Source organism: Rana temporaria, chromosome 10 (genome assembly GCF_905171775.1).
Source record: "Rana temporaria chromosome 10, aRanTem1.1, whole genome shotgun sequence".
NCBI classification, from domain to species: Eukaryota; Metazoa; Chordata; class Amphibia; order Anura; family Ranidae; genus Rana; species Rana temporaria.
The window spans coordinates 21,850,599-21,875,519 of NC_053498.1; the positions used below are offsets into that span (position 1 = coordinate 21,850,599).

Consider the following 24,921-nt stretch of genomic DNA (forward strand, 5'->3'; position numbering starts at 1 on the left):
TGATAAATGGGTTCAATCGGTATATAGGACGATTGGTAGTGCAGTAGCGATGGGTATGAAGGGGGGCATCTATTGGCTCAACGCGTTTCGTTGGCTACTGCCACTCCTCAGGAGCAAGGTATGAGGTAGAAGTCTATAAATATTAAAACAATATAATTGTAGACAAAAATATATGTATATGTATATACAGTACCGATCCTGACCTCCCTGGGGCCCTAAGCAAAATGACATGTCACATTAAAGTTAAGAAGCGAGGGGGGGTTTCGCGCTGCCGACAGTGACATGTCACATTACAGATTAAAGTTGAGAAGAGGCGGGAGGGGGTCTTCTGCTGTCAGAAATGACATCTTACATTAAAGTGAGAAGCGGGGAGTGCTGACTTCTTACCTCTTCTCCCTTGCAGCCAGCGAGTTGAGAAGCGGGGTGAGGGGCCGAAAATTTCTTCTCACCAGGTGGGGCCTCTAGTAATTTGGGGGGCCCTCTGCAGCTTTGCGGGGCCCTAAGCGGCTTACATAGTGAGCCTATAGGGCAGATCGGCCCTGTGTATATAGTAAATCCAGTTTTAGAGAGAGGAGAAAGAAATAGAGTAGAACGGTCTGATGGATTTTTCCATCAGTTAACCGATGAAGCTGACTGATGGTCAGTCATGACTACACACCATCAGTTAAAAAAAACGATTGTGTCAGAACGCGGTGACGTAAAACACGACAACGTGCTGAAAAAAACGAAGTTCAATGCTTCCAAGCATGCGTCGACTTGATTCTGAGCATGCGTGGATTTTTAACCGATGCACGTGCCTACTAACGATCGTTTTTTTTTTCTATCGGTTAGGTATCCATCGGTTCATTTTAAAACAAGTTTCACATTTTTTAACCGATGGGGTCCACACACGATCTGTTTGGTCAGATGAAAACGGTCCATCAGAGCGTTCTCAACGGATTGACCAATCGCGTGTACGCGGCATTACAGGTATGTCTATGACTGTGGGCATAGGTTAGGAGGGCCGAAGGATGGCAAGGAAGATAACAGCGTCGGGAGCTGAGGTGGACTGGCCCTGCCACACTGATTGATATCCAGTGGAGAGCTAAGGACCCCAAATAGTGGCCTCATGGATGCATGGTTGTTGATGCATGGTTTATGTGATTAAATAACTAACTGTTAATTGTTGTTATGCAATGCTTTCATGTAATATGCTTAGTTCTACTGGTACTTGCCATATTCAATTGTCATCGTGTAACCTCCTGGAATGCATGCCTCATTTAAAGTCCCACCTTGACCTTCCTTGTTCACAATTTTTTCTTGCCTGCAAATCATACTGTGTAAAGGTCAGGACCTGGGCTTGAACCTGGGACCGCTTCTGTGTCTGGCATTGAGTCTTCCCATTGAGCTATCTGGGATGCTGAACAGCTCCCTGTCTGATCTGCTGGACAAACCTACCTGATCCATTGGAATACTCTGCCTTGTGTCTTGATTGTTGTTGAACCTTGAACCCCTAGCTCTTCCCATGAACTTCCTATAAAAGCCTTGTTTCAGCATTTCCCCATTGCCAGGTTATTGTGCCTTCCCAGCCAGTGCCTTGCGATTTGTCTGCTGCCATTTGTACCTGCAACCACCCGTGATTGACCCTCAGCCTGTTCCTGGACTACTCTTCTGCCTGATCCTAATCTGCAACCACTCGTGATTGATCCCTTGGCTTGTTTACTGACCACGCTGCTGTTTCATCCTTGTCTGCTCATCCGTTAATGTACCCCGGCTTGCTCACACCCTGGTGGGGCAAACTTGAGGACTGCCACCTGGTACTAGCTTGCAGCTAAATCCATCTCCACCATCAGGAGCTCTGGGGAAAACCAGCTAGTACTTAGACTCCGCACCTCAGGGGAGCCTGTATTATCTGCCAGAAGTGACTGCCTGAATACCTGTCCTGCCACTGCTATAGCTATTGGCCTCTGAGCCTGACTCCAGATCGTGACAATAAAATTTAGTTATTGGGATCTTTACCCCCAAAATCAATTACGATACGACCACACCGAGTCTTATCTCCATAACAGTTGATTTGATTCGTTTTCTGACACGGCTCAAGGGACTCAGAAAAACACGAGGAGCAGGTGTACTTATTTTCAGTCTTAGAGGGTGTAAACACTTTTTCTATAAAAGAAAAACAAACAGAAACATTCACAATTAAAAAACTTTTTGTACAAAAATGTAACAATTTAATAGACATGTGCTGAACGAAAAAATGTGTTTAGTTTTGTTTCGATTCATTATTTATATACCGTATATACTCGAGTATAGGCCAAGTTTTTCAGCACTTTTTTGTGTTCTGAAAATGCCCCCCTCGGCTTATACTCGAGTCACCTTTTTGTGCCCGATCTCACTGAATTTGGGGACCTGGTACTTGCCGGCCGTAAGTCCCCTGGACCTGAACTTGGCAGACATGTAGCCCCACTTTTCCTCTACAAGTTTGTTGTCCGGGAAACCTATGATCTGGGAGCACTGATTTTTCAAACCCGGGCACCCCTTCCATAGACTCCCATGTTAAACAGTAATTTCTACAGAGATTTTGGGGACCCGGTACCGGCCAGTCGTAGGTCCCCCTGGACTCGGTACTTGGCACACATGTAGCGCCACTCTTCTTCTACAAGTGTGTTCTGGGGAACCTACAGCTGGGGAGCACCGATTTTTCAAAGCCGGGCACCCCTTCCATGTCAAACGTCAGTCTAGTCATAGGCACAGTGAGGCATGGGCACAGTGAGGCATGGGCGCAGTGAGGCATGGGCACAGTGAGGCATGCACATGGACACAGTGAGGCATGCAGATGGACACCCTCGGCTTATACTCGAGTCAATACGTTTTCCCAATTTTTTGTGGTAAAATTAGGTGCCTCGGCTTATATTCGGGTCGGCTTATACTCGAGTATATACAGTAAATGAGTTTAGTTAAATTTGTTTAATTCATTTAATTCGCTTTTGGAATTCACTTTGTTCATTTAACCTCAGTTCGAACGAATTTGGAAAATTCAGATCAATTTAAATTCAATTCAAAAGCCACTCGAAATCAAATTGATTCTATTTGAAATTAGAATTTTGGAAGATGATTATATTCTTCCTATTCCATTCTGTCCTATTGTTTTTTCCATTCTTTTCTATTATTTTATTTTCTATCCTATTCTTTTCTTATTCAAATTCAAACTTATTCTATTCAAAATTTGAATTGTTATATTGTTTTTTTCTATCCTATTCTTTTCTATTACTTAATTTTCAAATCTATTCTTATCAGGGAAATAGGCGCACCCCCATGCGCAATAGTGCAGGGATCGAGAATTGGTGTAGGCAAAGGTACGCTGGTGCGAATCAACGCACAAAGACGCACAATGCCGCGAGCAGGCAAACGCGCATGCGCGGCGGCACACGCAGAGAGTGATAGTGGCGCCACTGCCTATTTAAACCCACTGCTGACAATGGTGCATTGCTGGTTTATCGTCAGCTTCCCTCTGTGTTCCTGTGCCTTGTATATCCTGCTGATCTGATTTCCTGTGTACCAACCCGGCTTGCCTTGACCTGCTCTTCTTAATCTCCCGATTTGACCCCTTGGCTTGTATCCTGACTTGTTTCTCCTTGCTCCCTGCATCTGATCCCGGCCTGGCTTACGGACTCTGCCTTAACCTCTCCTGTGCAAAGACTCGGCTGACCCTTGGTTACACTGATCTTGGGCTGTCTTACTGTGAATGACCCCTGGCCTGGCTCCCGACTCAGCTACCTAGTCTGCTCCACTGCTCCGCACCTCCTGGACTTTCCAAGCACGCCTGCCGTCCAGTATACCTTGCCTGTCCCAGAAAGTTCCTGGCAACCAGCTCCAGCAATCAGACAACCCGTGCTTCTGTGGGCACCACACCTCCTGTGTCACCTTCAGGGGTGTGCTGCACTCGGCCGTAACAGGAGTCCTCCCAGCATCTCGGCCTCCTACCAAGTTCCTGATAATTCTTTTAAATGTTATTCTATTTGAAATTCGAATTCTGGAAGATGGTTATATTTTTTTCTATTTTATTCTACTCAATTCTATTCTATTGTTTTTTATATTCTGTTCTATTCTTTTTTCTATTCTATTCTAATCTATTATTTCTATTTTATTCAAAATTCGAATTTCGAAGGTTATATTCTTTCTATTTTAGTCTATTATATTATTGTTGTTTTTTTTTTATCTATTCTATTCCTCTCATTTCTATTCTATTTTATTCTGTTCTTTTATTTTATTTTCTATTTTTTGTGTGGTACTCTATTCTTTTCTATTCTTTTTTCTATTCTATTCCTTTTTTTATTTGAATTCAAATGTATTCTTTTTGAAATTCTAATTTCAGAAGTTTGTTATATATTTTATAATTTATTCTATTCTATTTTTAATTCTATTCTATTCCTTTATTTTAAATTCTATTTAATTCTGTTCATTTATTTTCTATTCTATTTTGTTCTGTTGTTCACTATCCTTTTCTATTCTATTCCTTTTTCATTATTCTATCCCTTTGTTTTATGTTCTTTTATTTTATATTCTGTTCTGTTTTACCTTATTATATCCTATTATTTTCTATTCTATCAATTTATATTCTATTCAATTATTTTCTATTCTATTACTTTATTTTCTATTCTATTTTATTCTCTTCTGAAATTGGAATTCAAATTTGATTAGAAAACAATTCAAATTAGATTAACAAACTACCTGAATTTCGTTCAAAAATGCATCTGCATTTTTTTGGGCCTTTCAAATTTGTTTAAATTTGTTACTATTGTAATTCAGAAATTTGGAAACATCTGAGGTCCCGAATAACGAAAAATTGCCCGAATTTCGGAACAAAACAAATTGCCCACTGTATTTCAGTAGATTGGAAGATGTAATATGCTTGTCACTTTGCTCTGCAGACTCCATTACACTATTCGGCTTTTGACACGTCCGGGAGTGTCAGATGTCTTTGTCCCCACCCCATGCCATGTTCCTCCCACAAACCCCTATGTTATTTCTGTTTCCTGTTGTGGTGTAGGGGCCATAGGATGGAACCAAAGAGCATGGTGGGGGACACAGACATCAGGCAATCCCAGTATTGTCGAATGCTAAACAGGGCTGGAATGGAGGATACTTAGGAGACATGAGCTACCAAAGATGCGACTATATTATATCTTCTATCACCATGAACTAGGGGATTTTGAGGAGAGACAAGAATGTAACTTTAAAACTATATCAACTATATCGAAATGGGGTTTTAACTCTTCATGGTATTGAAACAAAATCTGTACTGAAAAAAATGCTAGTTGCCTGACTGTCCTGTTGAATAAAAAGGTGTCTCTCCCATGGGTGGTCGTAGTGGCTGTAAAACCAGGCAGCTGAGCCATGGCTTTGCCACCCAAGTGTAAATTACAGCTGGAAGGGGTTGTGCACATGCCAAGTTAATAGGTGTCAAACCTGCTCATTCAAGTCAATGGGCCCATGCTGTGCAACTTCAAGCCAAATGCCATAATAAATTGCTGTTCAAAAAAGATAAAACAAAAATCAGGTATTCTGGAGGTTGTAGGATTGCCTTCTGAACTCCTGAGAGTGTTTCCTTAACCACACCTTGAAAATCTGTCCACTGCGGATCGTTTTGCAGAGCATGGGCTAGTGTGAATCCAGCCTAATGCCTCGTACACACGATGGGGTTTCTCAACGGTAAAAAGACAGCCGGGAAACCGAGGGGAAAACCAAAACCTGCTCTGTAGCTTTCCCCGTGTACACACGGCCGGGTTTCCCAAAAGAAAAACTGCCATGAGAGCTTTGGTCGCGTGTATGCTCCACAGCAGTGTTTCCCCATAGGAAAACTGCGAGAGAAAAAACGTGGGGAATCCCGGCAGGAAAAAAGAGAACAAGTCCCCCTCCACAGTTTTTCTGTCTGGAAAAGTGCTATGGAGCATACAAACGGCCAGTTTTCCCTGCCAAAAACTATTATGGCAGTTTTCCTGGCAGGAAAACCGGACTTATGTACGAGGCATTAGGCTTCAATACATCCTGGGTCACTCAGACCATGTATGGAAACCTTTGAGTTCCCTCTAATGCCGCATACACACGGTCGGAATTTCCGACTACAAATTTTCGATGGGAGCTTGTTGTCGGAAAATCCGACCGTGTGTAGGCTACATCGGACATTTGCTGTCGGAATTTCCGACAACAAATGTTTGAGAGCTGGTTCTCAAATTTTCTGACAACAAAGCTTGTTGTCGGAAATTCCGATCGCGTGTAGCCAATTCCGACGCACAAAAATTCTACGCATGCTCGGAATCAATTCGACACATGCTCGGAATCATTAAACTTAATTTTTCTCAGCTCGTCGTAGTGTTCTACGTCAACGCGTTCTTGACGTTCGGAATTTCCGAGCAACATTTGTGTGACCGTGTGTATTCAAGACAAGTTTGAGCAAACATCCGTTGGAAAAAAATCCACGGTTTTGTTATCGGAATGTCTGATCGTGTGTACACGGGATTACTGTGCTTTTTGCGCACTTGTTTCAGTGATCTGTAAGTTTTAAGACAGTCAGGCAATCAGCATTTTTGGTAGGAAGTTAAAAGGGAAGCCCCCATTCTCTCGATACAGGCTCCTGGTAAATGACTCATATTTGCGTAGCCCGTAGCTGGCTAAATTGCCTGTGTTATCAGAGGACACTCTACAACATCTGCCACAGTAAGGCTGTTCCCTCTAGTGCTCAGCCTGGGATCTGCCTTGTCACATCCTTAGTGCAGAGTAAGTAAAAACTTACAGAAGAATGGAGAATCTTGGGACATGTGGTCCAAAGAGCTCAAATCTACTATGACCTGGACTGTTGTGGACTACAAGTTCTAGCTGGCTGGAGGAAGAGAACAGAATGCTGGGAGAGGTGATAAAGAGCCTGTGTTTGGGAGGAGTCAGTCTCTTGGGACTACGGCCTGGATCTGAAAGCAATGACTTGGACATGTTCATCAAACTTGCCAAGTTACATTGGGCCCATTTAAAAGATCTAGCTAAAGACCCCAGGAATATTTGGAGCCTATCTAGGCCTGTAGAGACCAGGAACGCTCTTTATTTAGAAACCATGGTCATAGACATCAGATACAACTCGCTAAACTGTGTAAAGTGTTTGTGTTAAAGGGGCTGTGGATAAAGGGAGTACCGTATTTTCCGGCGTATAAGACGACTGGGCGTATAAGACGACCCCCTAATTTTCCAGGAAAAATGTTGGTTTTGGGATATACTCACTGTATAAGGCTACCCCCTTCTTACTAGTCTTTCTGGAATCTGAGGGGGAGCCAGAACCGCTGACAGAAACAGGCTTTTTCAAATCTCACTGTGCCATTACATTACATTAGATTCCTCACTGTGTCATTACATTACATGCCCCCACTGTGCCATCACTTGCCCCCACTGTGCCATCACTTGCCCCCACTTGCCCCTCACTGTGCCATCACTTGCGCCTCACTGTGCCATCACTTGCCCCTCACTGTGCCATCACTTGCCCCTCACTGTGCCATCACTTGCCCCCTCTCTGTGCCATCACTTGCCCCCTCTCTGTGCCATCACTTGCCCCCTCTCTGTGCCATCACTTGCCCCCTCTCTGTGCCATCACTTGCCCCTCTCTGTGCCTGAGCTTGCCCCCACTGCGCCTGAACTTGCCCCCCAGTGCAATCACTGCAAACAGTGCCATCACTCACTTTTTTTCTGAATAGGCGGTGCGGTGCAGTGACAGTCTCCGTGCTGCGAGAGCGTCAATGATTTAAAAGACGCGCCTTCTCCTCAGACTGTCCTGTGATAGGCGGAACACAAAATTTCCCAGCAGCGCCTCTGTTCTGTGTTCCGCCTATCACGGACGTCTTCTCATCTCGTCCGAGGATGAGAAGGCATCTGTGATAGGAGGAACACAGAACAGAGGCGCTGCTGGGAAGATTTGTGTTCCACCTATCACAGAACACTCTGAGGAGAAGGAGCGTCTTTTAAATCATTGACGCTCTCGCAGCACGGAGACCGTACCCGGCGTATAAGACGACCCCCGACTTTGGATGCATTTTTTTGCATCCAGAAAGTCGTCTTATACCCTGGAAAATACGGTAGTCTGAATACAGTGGTCATTCTCCAACCCTTTTCTGACCTGCAACCATAGACCTTGGTCAGTTAATACTTGCTATTGTATTGCTCCTCGAGGGATTTTACTGACAAGTAATTTGTTTATTCATAGTGGGCCGGATTCAAGAAGCAATTGCGCCTGTGTAACCATAGGTTACACAGCGCAATTGCTTACTTGCCCCGGCGTAACGAGTGCTCCTGATTCAGGAACCTCGTTACGCCGACTGCAGCCTAAGATCTGCGCGGCATAAGGCTCTTATGCCCGCATATCTTAGGCTGCATTCTTGCGGTGGACGCTAGGTGGCATTCACGTTGTGCTCAGTGTATAGTATGCAAATTGCATACTAACACCGATTCACAACGTTGCGCGAGCCCTGCGTACGCAATTTACGTTGTTTACGTACGGCGGTTTTCGCGCAAGGCTGCCCCTGCTATTAGCAGGGGCAGCCCATGTTACGTATACCTGTCGTTCTCGCGTCGCGAAATTTGAATTTTACGTCGTTTGCGTAAGTGAATCGTGAATGGCGCTGGACACCATTCACGTTCACTTTGAAGCAAATGACGTCCTTGCGACGTCATTTGCCGCAATGCACGTCGGGAAAGTTTCCCGACGGAGCATACGCTCTACGATCGGCGCGGGAACGCGCCTAATTTAAATGATTCCCGCCCCCTACGGGATCATTTAAATTGCGTGCTCTAGCGCCGGACATTTTGCCGGCGCGCCCGCGCAATTCACGGAGCTTCTGCTCCGTGAATCAAGGGCAGCGGAGCAAATTTGCGGGGGCGCAGGGCAAAAACGTTGCCCTGCGCCTCCGTAAATAATGCGCAAATCTCTTTGAATCCGGCCCAGTGAGTATAACGATAACCTTATTTCTCTTATCTGATCCATTTGCTGTTGATTTTATTTAATGTAAAACCCTAAGTAAATCTTATCTTAGTCTTTCTACAACAGATCTATTTTGAATGTATTGACTTGACCAGCCATTCTCAACCAGGGTTCCTCAAGAGGTGTCTAGGGGTTCTTTGAGCTGTGGCTGATTGACCTCCCATTTGACCGTGCCTTGATATTTCTCTTACTCACCCCCAACAACATAATTTCAGCTAGGGTTCCATGAGAACTGATAGTTATTCAAAGGGTTCCTCTGGGGTAAGAACATTGAGAAAGGCTAGCCTAGACCATTTATATGATTGACTTGATGTCTGCATTAGGGTTGACCATAGGGAAATTTTTCAAGCTAAGAAATAGATCTCCTCTCTAATGTCAAATTGATTTCTATACGCTTATCCCCAAAGAATGCAAAAATAAAGCTTTATAAACATGACAGGCAATATATTATTGTAGCTATAACCTCAGTAAGGGTTTACTCAACCTGAACTTATAAAAAAATATCTTATTGATGTACCTGGCAGAGTAAACTGTTCGCTTGTATCGCATTCCACACCGAATACAACTGTAACATCAGGATTTCTGATGACTGCAGGACTTGTTTTGCATTCCTGTTGGTGTTTGCATCCTTTCACGATCCAAATATTTTCCTGGTTTCCTATAAAACATAAAGCATTATAACACAAGCTGGATTAAAGGGGTTGTAAAGGTAGATGTTTTTTCACCTTAATGCATTCTATGCATTAAGGTGAAAAAACATCTGAGCATTAGCGGCCCTCCCGAGCCCCCCTTTACTTACCTGACCCCTCGAAAGTCCGTGCCGCGAACGCGCAGGTTTCTGGGCCGGCCTTTTCGGGTCATTCATTGGTTGATTGAAAGCAGCGAAGCCATTGGCTAGCGCTGCTGTCAATCATGGTCCGGGCCGAGTGATACAGTGAGCGGCTATGGCCGCCTGGTGTATCACAGGAGCGTGCCCACAAGGACTTTCCACCATGCTCGCATGAAGGTGGAAAGTTATTGCAGGGGGAGCCGAGACAGCCGCCGAGGGACCCCAGAAGACCAGGTTTCGGGGCCACGCTGTGCAAAACGAGCTACACAGTGGAGGTAAGTATAACATATTTGTTATTTAAAAAAAAAAAAAAAAGCTTTAGTGTTCCTTTAAGACAGATGCCATAGACCAGGGGTGTCAAACTCAATTTCATCATGGGCCGCATCAGCATTATGACTGTCTTCAAAACGGCCAGTTGTATCTGTAAGATTAGATGTCCCCCACTCTCCCTTACATTGCATTCCACCCCCCTTTCCTCATGCTGCTGCTGGGAAGAAGCTGGATGCAGCTGCAGGAGAGGTGCGAGGGCCACATGAAATGGCCCACGGGCCTTGTGTTTGACACCTGTGCCATAGACAGTAACTCAATAAATAAAAATATATAATTATTTTGTCTTATACAAATAATTGTTGCGCTGTCTATCTTCAGGATAAGCAAATGTGTTTCAGATACAAGAACTATGTGTAATTTTCCATAAATCATGGTGTACTTTGTGTATTTCTTCCAGATCAGTGCAGTAATTCAGTGTCAAATTTTGCCTCTGTGTATGAGCTTCCTGTAGTTGAGATCACTGCTGAAGTCTACATCAGTGGCAGTGCGTTTATAGAGGGTGCCGGAGCACCGCCCCCTCTGGCTCTCGCACCGCCCCCTCTGGCTCTCGCACCGCCACTGATTACAATAACATAGATTCATGCATTGCATGAATCTATGTTATTGTTGCCGCTGCCGCCGAGTATTCAGATGGCTGGATGGTGAGCGCCGGCCACCTGAATAACGGCAGCTGGTTGGCTGTGTGAAAGTGCCTATCAGAGCCAGCGGCTTCCGGAAACTTATCTAAGGGACGTTCGGAGGGTGCGTTCCTTGGATAAGACTGACAGGGTCAGGCTTCGTTTGATGGCATGGCACAGTGGCTGCGTTTGATGGCATGGCACAGTGGTGACAATTGATGGCACAGTGGCTGCGTTTGATGGCATGGCACAGTGGTGACAATTGATGGCACAGTGGCTGTGTTTGATGGCATGGCCCAGTGACTGCGGTTTATGGCATGGCACAGTGGTGACAATTGATGGCACAGTGGCTGCCTTTGATGGCATGGAACAGTGGCTGTGTTTGATGGCATGGCACAGTGGTGACAATTGATGGCACAGTGTCTGCATTTGATGGGCACAGTGGCTGCATTTGATGGGCACAGTGAGGCTGCAATTGTTTTTTTTTTTTTCCTCGTTTACGAAATTTTCAGCCCCAGCCGCCACTGGTCCACATGTCCATATTAGTTTAATAATAAAATATATAAATAATCAATTTACACTTAGGTGAAAAAACACTCAATACCACAGCTCGTGAAAAGGCCTGATGGTGGATAATGAACCTAAAAAAAACTCTAAAAAGTGCAGCACTAATATAGCTTAAAGGGGTTGTAAACTAAAATGTTTTTTCCCTAAATAGCTTCCTTTACCTTAGTGCAGTCCTCCTTCACTTACCTCATCCTTCCATTTTGCTTTTAAATGTCCTTATTTCTTCTGAGAAATCCTCACTTCCTGTTCTTCTGTCTGTAACTCCACACAGTAATGTTAGGCTTTCTTCCTGGTGTGGAGAAAGCCTCTTAAGGGGGCGAGCAGGAGTGTCAGGACGCCCACAAACACACAGCTCCTTTCTCTATGTGCAAACTAGAGAGTGTCCTGACTTGCCTGCTCGCCCCTCCCCCCTCAAGATGCTTTATCCACACCGGGGAGAAAGCCTCGCATTACGGTGTGGAGTTACAGACAGAAGAACAGGAAGTGAGGATTTCTCAGAAGAAATAAAGACATTTAAAATCAAAATGGAAGGATGAGGTAAGTGAAGGAGGACTGCACTAAGGTAAAGGAAGCTATTTAGGGAAAAAATAAATTCCTTTACAACCCCTTTAACCACAGAAATAGAACTCCCTAGACCAGGCCCCAGACATCAGCGGTATAGACAGTGATGGCTGCCAATACCCCTGATGTCTGTGGCCTGGTCTTATCTTCTAGCTGCCTATTACCGTTTGTATCGCGGTATAGCGCGCTCCCGCATATACCGCGCACCCCTAAAGTTGCCCCGAATCCTGTGGAAAAAATGTTTTTTTTGTACTTACAGTTTTGGTGTCTTGCGCGGCGTCCATCGGCGGCCTCGTCGGGTCCGGCGTCCGTCTGTGGCTTCGGGTGTCCTCTTCGTCGGGTCCGGCGTCCTTCTGCGGCTTCGGGTGTCCTCTTCATCGGGTCCGGCGTCCGTCTGCAGCTTCGGGGTGTCCTCTTCGTCGGGTCCGGCGTCCTTCTGCGGCGTCCTCGCGTCCTTCCCGCTCGTTTCCCACGCTAAGTTTGAATACTGCGCCGACATATACCGAGCGCAGTACACTCGTGTATCGTTGGGCAGGCTCGGCAACTCTCGCGCTGACGTCCTGTACGCTCAGGACGTCAGCGCGAGAGGCGCCGAGACTGCCTGACGATACACGAGTGTTCTGTGCTCGGTATATGCCGGCGCAGTATTCAAACTCGTCGCGGGAAAGCGGGTATCGGCGTATACCGCGCACCCACGATTTTTCCCTGATTTTCAAGGCAAAATAGTGCGCGGTATACGCCGATAAATACGGTATATGGACATCTTGGCTGATGACCCCGACTGTGTGGTCCCTGTTTTTGTCCTTGTTTGGTGGTCTCCTGCTCTTTCTACAGCTCCCAGACAGAGCACCTCCCACTGTGCTTCTCCACTGCATTCCATTGTTTTTTGCCAGAAAAAGAGTTTTGATGTTTACTCATGTTGTATAGTTGGTGGATAGCCTATAAAATTCTGCTATTGCTGAAGAAGTGTTTAATGAAACACGTCGAGTGCTGGCATATCAGCTGTCATCATATAACTACTTAACATGTTTTGATATATTGAAGAAGATCCGCATATAGCGTATCCCAACAGGGTGACACTGAGGATACACATACAGCTGTGTGTCAACGTCCTGGTTGAATCGGAGAAGAATGCTTAAAGAAAATTGGACTTTGTAGGCACACCCATAGAATTTTGATAAAAAGAATATATTTTATTTGAATAATGTTAAAAATAGCATCGATCAGTTATATATATATAGTGGAACCTCGGATTGCAAGTAACGCGGTTAACGAGCGTTTTATAATATGAGCACTATGGGCCTGATTCTCCAAAGAGATACGCAGACTTAACTGCTGTTCAGCCTGCGTATCCCTGTGCCTAACTTTGGAAACGATTCTCAAAAGGCTTTTTCCAAAGTTAGGCAGAAAATCTGACATGTGTAAGACACTTACACGGTCAGATTTTAGGATGCAGTACCGCATCCGCCACTGGGGGCATTTCTCATTGAAATGCAGCTTTGCGTATGCAAATGAGGACTTAAGCAGATTTTCAAAGCATTTCATCACTGTGATTTCTGCGTAAGTTCCGAATTTGTCTGCGCAAAACTAGGGCTGGTTTTATAATGTGGAAAGTTAGTCACACATTGTAAAGGCCCATTCAAGCGACGGCATTTGGTATGCATTCCCGAGGGAGAACTCCACGGCAATTTTTAAATTCAAAACCGGCATGGGTTCCCCCCCCAGGAGCATACCAGGCCCTTAGGTCTGGTATGGGTTGTAAGGAGACCCCCCCTACGCCGAAAAATCGACGTAGGGGGTCCCCCTACAATCCATACCAGACCCGTATCCAAAGCACGCTACCCGGCCGGTCAGGAAGGGAGTGGGGACGAGCGAGCCCCCCCCCCCCCTCCTGAGCCGTGCCAGGCCGCATGCCCTCAACATGGGGGGGTTGGGTGCTCTGGGGCAGGGGGGCGCACTGCGGGCCCCCCCACCCCAGAGCACCCTGTCCCCATGTTGATGAGGACAGGACCTCTTCCCGACAACCCTTGCCGTTGGTTGTCGGGGTCTGCGGGCGGGGGCTTATCGGAATCTGGGAGTCCCCTTTAATAAGGGGGCCCCCAGATACCGGCCCCCCACCCTAAGTGAATGGATATGGGGTACATCGTACCCCTATCCATTCACCTGGAGGCAAAAAGTTAAAGTTAGTAAACACACAACACAAGGGTTTTTAAAATAATTTATTATTCTGCTCCGGATGCCCCCCCTGTCTTCTTTATTAGCTCTATTACCAGGAGGGGCTTCTTCTTCCACTCTCCGGGGGTCTTCTTCCACTCTCCGGGGGGGGGGGTTTCTTCTTCCGCTCTCCGGGGGGCTTCTCCGCTCTCCGGGGGTCTTCTTCCATCTTCTCCCCTCTTCCGCTCTTGACTCGGCGAACCCCGGTTCTTCTGCAGATGTCCGGTGCCTTCTTCTTCAGCGCTGGCTGCCTGCTATGTTTGTGTGTTAGCTCAATTACGAGCAGGCAGCCGGCGTGGTCTTCTGTGACGTCAGGGTCTTCTGTTCTTCTCCCCTCTTCCGATGTTGCCTCGTCGCCTGTTGTCGCTGCAATGATGGAAGCGCGCCTTGCATCCCATTTATATAGGCATCACCGTCCCATCATGCTCCGGCAGGTACCCACGTGGTGGGTGCCTACCCACGTGCACCCACCACGTGGGTACCTACCGGAGCATGATGGGACGGTGATGCCTATATAAATGGGATGCAAGGCGCGCTTCCATCATTACAGCGTCAACAGGCGACGAGGCAACATCGGAAGAGGGGAGAAGAAGAACCTGACGTCACAGAAGACCGCGCCGGCTGCCTGCTCGTAATTGAGCTAACACACAAACATAGCAGGCAGCCAGCGCTGAAGAAGAAGGCACCGGACATCTGCAGAAGAACCGGGGTTCGCAGAGTCAAGAGCGGAAGAGGGGAGAAGATGGAAGAAGACCCCCGGAGAGCGGAGAAGCCCCCCGGAGAGCGGAAGAAGAAACCCCCCCCCCCCCGGAGAGTGGAAGAAGACCCCCGGAGAGTGGAAGAAGAAGCCCCCCCTGGTAATAGAGCTAATAAAGAAGACAGGGGGGGCATCCGGAGCAGAATAATAAATTATTTTAAAAACCCTTGTGTTGTGTGTTTACTAACTTTAACTTTTTGCCTCCAGGTGAATGGATAGGGGTACGATGTACCCCATATCCATTCACTTAGGGTGGGGGGCCGGTATCTGGGGGCCCCCTTATTAAAGGGGACTCCCAGATTCCGATAAGCCCCCGCCCGCAGACCCCGACAACCAACGGCAAGGGTTGTCGGGAAGAGGTCCTGTCCTCATCAACATGGGGACAGGGTGCTCTGGGGTGGGGGGGCCCGCAGTGCGCCCCCCTGCCCCAGAGCACCCAACCCCCCCATGTTGAGGGCATGCGGCCTGGCACGGCTCAGGAGGGGGGGGGGCGCTCGCTCGTCCCCACTCCCTTCCTGACCGGCCGGGTAGCGTGCTTTGGATACGGGTCTGGTATGGATTGTAGGGGGACCCCCTACGTCGATTTTTCGGCGTGGGGGGGTCTCCTTACAACCCATACCAGACCTAAGGGCCTGGTATGCTCCTGGGGGGGGGAACCCATGCCGTTTTTTTCTTTGAAAATTGGCATGGAGTTCTCCCTCTCAGGAATGCATGCTGAGCGACGCTGTAATTTTTTTTTAAAATGATTTGTTTTCCCGGCGCGTCTTTTTTTTTTCACCCGTCGCAACTTTAGTGTCCCGTCGAAATTCTTTAAAGCCGCCCGGCGTTAATTACGTTCGCGCGCTGCACGTCGGGAAAATGACGTCACACGCATGCGCAGTACGGCCGGCGCGGGAGCGCGCCTCATTTAAATTTTAAACGCCCCCAGGAGAGGAGGACCGCCTTACGACGGAGGCACTTAAGTTACACGGCCTGAAATTTCTAGCTAAGTGCTTTGACGATCGGGCACTTAGGTAGAGATTTTAAGTCAGTGTAACTTAACTGCTGAAAGTTAAGTTAGGCAGCTTTTTTGAGAATTTGGCCCTATATTTTTAAAAATCGTAAATCGGTTTGAGAGTGTTGTCTCGCAAAACGAGCACGATTCAGGTCAACGTGGTGTGTGCAGCATTTGGCCTGAGGTGGGGGGGTGCCGGAGCTGAGCGGAGCCGATCGGCGCCGTTCGGAAATGCACGAAAAGGCCAGAGGATAGTTCGGCTGACTTTTGGCAAATCTCAGGAACAGAGGGCCTGATCCACAGCCAGCGGGTGTAACTTAAATATTCGGATTTAACCTCCCTGGCGGTATGATTCTTTCAGAAAAAACATGTTATTTGCAAGGAAATTTGGCGTTTTATATTGTAGGCCTGTAATTTTTAGAAATAACTCACTTAAATCTGACCAAACAAGATTCTAATAGGCATCCCGGGTATGACATTTTTTTAAAAACAAAATTATAAATTATAATATAATAAATAACTATAAATAATTATAACAAATAATAATATAATTATAATAAAAATTATTCAATAATGTAATCAAATCAAAATCACTGAAATTTGCTCAGTTGCAGAATTGTCGTTGTCATTATTTTTTTTTTTTTTATGACAAATTTCCCCACAAATCGCTATCGCACAATTCTGCAAGTGATTATAATTTATTATCGCTGTTTTTTAGCTGATCTAAAACTATTTTTGACATAAAGGGACACTTTTGGTTGCTATGGACAATCTACAGTTTGCAGGGAGAAAAAAAGGTTTTTATTATATAAAATGACATGCAGGACACAGGACAGACCACTAGGAACAAGGGGGGTGTGTTTTTTTTACATACAGTACTGTAATCTATAAGATTACAGTATACTGTATGTAATGTGTTTGTTTACTTTTTTAAATTTGGCGCCGTTCTCCGTCCCCGTGCGTCGTAACGTCGCAGGGAACGGAGATCGGCGGCACAGGAGGACGCTGTGTGAATCGAGCGAGGTCCCGCTCGCTCACACAGCGCGGTGGCATCCAGGGACAAGGTAAGTAAAAAGTGCCTGTGGATTCAGCGAGGCGAGCCCGAGTCTGACTCGGGGTTACCGATCCTAGCCCAAAAATCTCACCCCGAGTCAGACTCGGGAACACCGCCCAGGAGGTTAAGTTACACCGCCGGAAAATTTCTACCTAAGTGCCCGATCCACAAAGCACTTACCTAGAAATTTTCTGCGGTGTAACTTAAATCCGGCCGGCGCAAGGCGTTCCTAATTTAATGGGGCGAGTCCCATTTAAATTAGGCGCGCGCCAGTGCCGGACATACTGCGCATGCTCACGACGTCATTTTCCCGACGTGCTTTGCGCGGTTTTACGTTGCGCCAGGTTTTGAGAATCACGACGGGCGTAAAAAAAAAAAACGAGTTGCGGCGGGAAAAAAATAAAATAAAATAGAAAAGACAGCGACGCGGGATAGAAGGGTCTACTTTTACAAGGTCTAAACAGTTTAGGCCTTGTAAAAGCAGCCCTAATATTGCGACGGCAAACTAATACTTACGGAGAAAAAACGAAGCGTAAAAGCTTCGTGGATCTCCGTAAGTGCTAATTTGCATACCCGAATCGGCATTCCGACGAGAAATGCCCCCAGCGGCGGCTGCGGTACTGCATCCTAAGATCCGACAGTGTAAGTCCCTTACACATGTCGGATCTTCTGCCTATCTATGGGAAACTGATTCTGTGGCTCAGTTCCATAGATAGAAACAGGGATACGACGGCGTATCAGTAGATACGCCGGCGTATCCCTTTTGAGGATCAGACCCAAAGTCTTTCTGAGGTTTGCGGAGGTGTCCTTGGGCCTTTTTGCCCATTTCCGAGGCTCTCCGGCGCCCCCCGCCTCTGGCCGCATGCGGTATTGCATGCCACAAATTATTTTCGTTTCCGTTGACTTCAATGAGGAAACTCGCTTTTTTGGATTACGAGCATTCTCCTGGAACGGATTATGCTCATAATCCGAGGTTCCACTATATATATATATACAGGGCTTTTTTTCAGGGGGAACTTGGGGGAACTCAGTTCCACCACCTCTGGCTCAGACCCTTTGGTGCCTGCTCACCACAATCACTTGTAAACACAGAAGTCTGGTTTCTGTGTTTACAAGTGACAGCTTTGCACTCTGTGTGTAACCCCCTGAATTCTGCACTATGTATGGAATGCAATCCTGGTATTTAATGCCCCTTTAAGACCCTTCTACTGTTTGTGAAATATGAACGGGGTCGTGGTTGAGTTCCTGCACCTATTTTCTGAGAAAAAAAGCTCTGTATATATATATATATATATATATATATATATATATATATATATATATAGCGTTTTATATTCCACTATATATATATATATATATATATATATATATATATATATATATATATATATATATATATATACATATATATATATATATATAGCGTTTTCTATGAACGACCCTATATCAAGCCTCAACCACCCAGTCGTATTCAATTTTGGAATATTTAACATTTATTTCTGAATAACTGTAGTTATATCGATTTTGACATTCGCGGTGGTATGAGTGCCTATGTTTGGGTTTATAATTAATATGTTTTTAACCTCTGTATGTACATGCTGTTTTTAACATTATTCAATTAAAATATATTCTTTTTATCAAAATTCTATGGGTGTGCCTACAAAGTCCAATTTTCTTTGATTCTTCTTCTTCCAAGGTTTTGATATATGTCATGGAATTTAATATTATTTTAATAATGTTCGTGAATAATTTTTTTTACTGGTTAGTTTTTTTCGGTGCAACTTCTTTACAGTGCCATGGGTAATTTCTGTGGTGGAGAGGTCTCTTGTTTAGGGACTGAGCTGCACCATCATTCATTGTACCTTGGCTTTATGTTTTGTGTACAGTGCTAATATGTAACACAAATGTGCCATTCTGCAAGAGCAGTTGCTGCAGATCTTAGTAAATGAGTAGAAGCTCTGCTGGCTTCCATCATCCAATCACGTGCAAGCAAAAATGCTGTTTTTTTTTGTTTTTTTTGCACGTGATTGGATATTCTTTGTAATGTGAAGCTTTACCTCATTTACTAAGCTGTGGAGCAACTGCACTTTGCAACGTCCACAACCTATTTGCCTTTAGTAAGTCAATCCATAGTGCCCAAGCACACGTGATATAATCTGTGACCAATATCCATAAAAAAAACGTGTGCAAAAAAAAAAAACGGTCCGTGAAAAAGTGATAGTGAGAAAGACCTGACATTAATCAATCCAGGGGCGGCCTGTCCATTAAGGGCGCACGAGCGCCAACCCCTCTATCCATGCCACCCCATATATGGTTAATGGATAGATTCATGAATAGCACTCACAAACACAGTGTCGACACTCGGATGGCGAGTAACACGGTTTACGCTCAGAGACACTCAAATGCCTCCGAGTGTCTTCTAGTGTCTCTGGCGCCCCCTGCAAGTCTGGCCATATGCAGTACTGCATACACCAGCACCCCCACACCTCTGGGCACATACAGTACTGCATGCACCAGCACCCCCACACCTCTGGCCACAAACAGTACTGCATGCACCAGCACCCCCATACCTCTGGCCACATACAGTACTGCATAAACCAGCAGTCACTGTGGTCCATTGATTCCTATGGGGAAACTCGCTTTGATATACAAGCACTTTGGATCACAAGCAATCTTCTGGAACGGATTATGCTTGTAATCCAAGGTACTACTGTAAATACAAAAGGAGATGCCAATATTGTAGCAGTTAAAAGTAGAAATGGTTTTATTAAAATTAAAAAGTGAGCATTCACATATGCTTAAACAGCAGTGCCGCACATAGTAAAACACGCCAACTTTCAAGGCGTGTGCGATGATGTCACCTCTACATTCAGCCCAACGTATTTTTGTCTCAGGGGCATTCAGGTAGCAGTGATTGGTTACTCATCTACTTGTATGGATAAGCAATTTGATGTGATGGTAGAGGAGCACCTGGAGGACTATTTTCTAAACATGTCGTAAGTTTTGATTATGGACTTTAAACCACCGATTTATAAATATGTTTGTGAGTTTTTTATTAAACTGTAGGTGTTATTTCCTATTTCCTTTTTGTCAATTTCTGATTGTTATTCACACATGATTTTTGTTTTATAATTAAGAGATTAAAGAGACTGCAACACATTTATTTGTTATATAAATTAACCTCTTGGCGCCAAAGACTACCAGCCCTTTAAGACATTTGTGACGCTGGGAGGTGGGGAGTAGCTAAATATGACGTCACCACCATGATTGGCTGTCACGGCGGTCATGTGGTCCGAAAACTCCAGATCACGACGGCAACTGTGCTAGGAGTTTGCAGCGCGTGTGCTCTTAGCACATTTGCTTAGGCAGCAATTTACGCAAATATGCGGCCCCTCTGTGATAAAGACCAGGCGCTGAAAGGCCGCATATTTGCGTACAGCTGGCGCCAAGGGGTTAAGGTAAAAAAAAAAATTCTACCTTAACTACTTTAATAAATTATATATGACTTTTAATAATTATCGTAACTTTTGCTCCATAAGATGAACGGGGAAAATGTCTGTGCGTCTTATGGAGCGAGTATTCACCAGTCGTCCCCCCCCCCTGTCGCCACCGATGTGTTAGAATACCGGGCCAGTCGGTCGGCTCCTCTGTGGCAGAAGAGAGGAGGAGTCCAAGTCAGCCGTGCAGCAGTGCCAGGCCAGCCTTTTAGTGAATGAGAATGACCCAAGTGCTCGGTGCACGTGACACTTTGGGAGGAGCAAGTGCTGGTGGAGCAAGTACCTGGACTGGACTGACTTCACTGCATCACACGAGGAAGCCGAACCCTTTCAGAGCAAACTCATCATTGCAATCTGTACATCAAGGTTCATTATTTAAAATTTTTCTCTTTATGGTTGACCTGGGTTAAGGGGGGGTACTTTGGAGGTGTGGCCGGTTGCTTTGGAGGCCTAATATACTGACCACTGGCTAATGTACTGACCACTGGCTAACATATTGACCACTGGCTAACGTACTGACCACTGGCTATTGTACTGACCAGTGTCTAACGTATTGACCACTGGCTAACGTACTGACCACCGGCCAATGTACTGATTACTGGCTAACATATTGACCACTGGCTAATGTACTGATCACTGGCCAACATATTGACCACTGGCTAACGTACTGTCCACTGGCTAATGTACTGACCACTGGCTAACGTACTGACCACTGGCTATTGTACTGACCACTGGCTAACGAATTGACCACTGGCTAACATACTGCCCACTGGCTAACATACTGACCACTGGCTATTGTACTGACCACTTGCTAACGTACTGTCCACTGGCTAACGTACTGTCCACTGGCTAACGTACTGACCACTGGCTATTGTACTGACCACTTGCTAACGTACTGTCCACTGGCTAACGTACTGTCCACTGGCCAACATATTGACCACTGGCTAACGTACTGTCCACTGGCTAACGTACTGACCACTGGCTATTGTACTGACCACTTGCTAACGTACTGTCCACTGACTAACGTACTGTCCACTGGCCAACGTATTGACCACTGGCTATTGTACTGACCACTGGCTAACGTATTGACCACTGACTAACGTATTGACCACTGGCTAACGCACTGTCCACTGGCTAACGCACTGTCCACTGGCTAATGTACTGTCCACTGGCTAACGAACTGACCACTGGCTATTGTACTGACCACTTGCTAACGTACTGTCCGCTGGCTAACATACTGTCCACTGGTTATTGTATTGATCACTGGCTATTGTACTGACCACTGGCTAACGTACTGACCACTGGCTATAGTATTGACCACTGGCTAACGTACTGTCCACTGGCTAACGCAAAGGTGCCCAACCTTTTGAAGAGCGAGGGCCACTTAAGCGACTTCCGTAACGGTCGAGGGCCACAATGAGTGGAGCGGGCGGATGACAGGTCCGTGTCCACTCTGCATATGCAGAGCAGACACCGACATAGCCCCCTCTACTCTATGGGCCCTCCGATCTGAACTTCCCAGATAGAAGGGGGACGGATCCCCCTTCTGTTTTGTTTTTTTAGCAGATTGGATTAGAGGTAGGTGGGTATAAATGGCCACAAGCCCGTTTACAAGTGATGCTCCATAGAGGTGAACGAAGGGCCTGATTGGGTTGAACTGATCGTATCAAAGGGGCCTAAGGCTGTTTTGTGACTGATACATTGATATTGAAGGTAGAGCGCAGTGCACGCCTATGGCTTTCATGCGGGTTAGCTGCACTTTGCCATAGACTTCTATTAAATCCTGCAGGTGTGGTGCACCAAACCCGCTGGTAATAACAGAAGTCTTTGGCTCAGTGCAGGTCAACCGCGGGTGATCTGCGCTGAGCCTGTAAATCAGTTTGAAAGATGCCCATATATACACTGTGATTTTAGTAATAAACTTACCTTTAATAACAGTCTTCCATTCAGGTATCACTGGCTGTTGCTGTCCCAGGCAGAGCGCATTTTGTAACACTCCGCCTGTGACTGGAGCTGGCACTATATAGGAAGCATCGGCTTATAAAGCTCTGTTCTGCAGTCCCTTGCTTCCTCTACCCCAGGATTCATTCATCACTCTGATGCTCTGGGATGGAGGGTCAGCAACCCACGATCTGGGCTTGCCAACCCACCATTCCTGAGCAGGAGGTCGCGGGCCACATCAGAGGGCTCCGCGGGCCACATGTGGCCCCCGGGCCACTGGTTGGGCACCCCTGGGCTAACGTATTGAGCACTGGCTATTGTACTGACCACTGGCTATAGTATTGACCACTGGATAACGTACTGTCCACTGGCTAACGTATTGACCACTGGCTATTGTACTGACCTCTGGCTAACTTATTGACCACTGGCTATTGTACTGACCACTGGCTAACGTATTGACCACCGGCTAACGTACTGACCACTGGCTAAGGTACATTTTATTTGCCAGGCTTCTGTATGGGTCGTGTATCAGAGTGCTTCTGTGTATGTGAGCTGTACATACTGTAAACAAACTGCCAATCACTCCCTTGAGGACTATAACACCCATTTTAGTACACCATTTTGTTCAGAATATCGTTTTTCTTGTTTTCCTCCTCTAAAACCTAGGTCCGTCTTATGATCAGGTGCGTCTTATGGAGTGGAAAATACAGTAATTCAAATATTACCTCTCAATTCTGCCAAGTAGGAAGTGCCACATTTATATTCAGAGTTAGGACAATCCTTTGTTTCAGAGTGTTCGGGGCACATAATTCCAGTTGAGTTTTCACAATGAATGCATGATAATGAATAAACTGTAATGCAATAAACAGGAAACGTTATAAGTCTCTGTAAAATCATTTAAAACTATATTATTGTGTAGCAAAGGATAATTTGTAATTCATTATCTAGTAATTCTTTTTCACAAAAGATACAATTATTATACAGTACAGTGCATCTAGAAAGTACTTAATTTGCTTCATTTGCAGCCTTAATCCAAAATGTATTAATTATTTTCCTCAAAGTTCTACAAACAATACCCCATGATGACAATGTGAAAGAAGTTTGTTTGAAATCTTTGCAAATGTATTCAAAATTAAAAAACGAAAAAGAAATCCCATGTACACATAAGTATTCACAGCCTTTGCCATAACACTCAAAATTTAGCTCAGGTGCATCCTGTTTCCACTGATCATCCTTGAGATGTTTCTACAACTTGTTTGGAGTTCACCTGTGGTAAATTCAGTTGTCTGGACATTATTTGGAAAGGCACACACCTGTCTATATAGGGTCTCACAGTTAACAGTGCATGTCAGAGCACAAACCAAGCCATGAAGTCCAAGGAATTGTCTGTAGACCTCCGAGACAGGATTGTATGGAGGCACAGATCTAGAGAAGGGTACAGAAAATGTTATGCAGCATTGAAGGTCCAAATGAGCACAGTGGCCTCCATCATACGTAAATAGAAGAAGTTTGGAACCACCAGGACTTTTAGTAGAGTGGGCTGAACCGATCGATCGTGGGAGAAGGGCCTTAGTCAGGGAGCTGGCTGAAAACCTGATGGTAACTCTGACAGAGCTTCAGCATTTCCCTGTGGAGAGAGGAGAACCTTTCAGAAAAACAACCATCTCTGCAGCACTCCACCATATAGGCCTGTTTGTAGAGTGGCCAGACGGAAGGCACTCCTCAGTAAAAGGCACATGACAGCTCACCTGGAGTTTGCAAAACACACCTGACTCTCAGACCATAGGAAACAAAATTCTCTGGTCTGATGAAACAAAGATTGATCTTTTTGGCCTGAATGGCAAGCGTCATGTCTGGAGGAAACCAGGCACCGCTCATCATCTGGCCAATGCCATCCCTACAGTGAAGCATGGTGATGGCAGCATCATGCTGTGGGGATGTTTTTCAGTGGCAGGAACTGGGAGACTAGTCAGGATCAAGGGAAAGACGAATGTGACAATGTACAGAGACATCCTCAATTAAAACCTGCTCCAGAGTGCTCTGGACCTCAGACTGGGGTGAAGGTTCATCTTCCAACAGAACAACCGACCCTAAGCACACAGCCAAGATAACAAAGAAGTGGCTACGGGACAACTCTGTGAATTTCTTGAGTGGCCCAGTCAGAGCCCAGACATGAACCCGATTGAACATTCCTGAAGAGATCTGAAAATGGCTGTGTACTGACGCTCCCCATCCAACCTGATGGAGCTTGAGAAATCCTGCAAAGAAGAATGGGAGAAACTGACCAAAAATAGGTGTGCCGAGCTTGTAGCATCATACTCAAAAAGACATGAGGCTGTAATTGGTGCCAAAGGTGCTTCAACAAAGTGTTGAGCAAAGGCTGTGAATACTTATGTACATGGGATTTTTTTATTTTTTTATAAATTTGCAAAGATTTCAAACAAACTTTTTTCACGTTGTCATTATGGGGTATTATTTGTAGAATTTTTAGGAAAATAATACATTTAATCTATTTTGGAATAAGGCTGTAACATAACAGATTTTGGAAAAAGTGAAGCGCTGTGA

At 45.5% G+C, this 24,921-nt stretch overlaps 1 protein-coding gene across 1 annotated transcript in view; it reads right to left on the reverse strand.

The window, feature by feature from the left end:
• LOC120916413 overlaps window positions 1-24,921 on the reverse strand; it is a 60,090-nt gene that overhangs the window by 29,370 nt on the left and 5,799 nt on the right. Inside the window, exons 2-4 of the mRNA XM_040327373.1 lie at window positions 23,082-23,207; window positions 9,513-9,653; window positions 1,999-2,145 (exon numbers count right to left, since the gene is read on the reverse strand). Of these exons, the coding sequence (XP_040183307.1) occupies window positions 1,999-2,145; window positions 9,513-9,653; window positions 23,082-23,207 (414 nt within the window). The remainder of the gene's footprint in view (window positions 1-1,998; window positions 2,146-9,512; window positions 9,654-23,081; window positions 23,208-24,921) is intronic.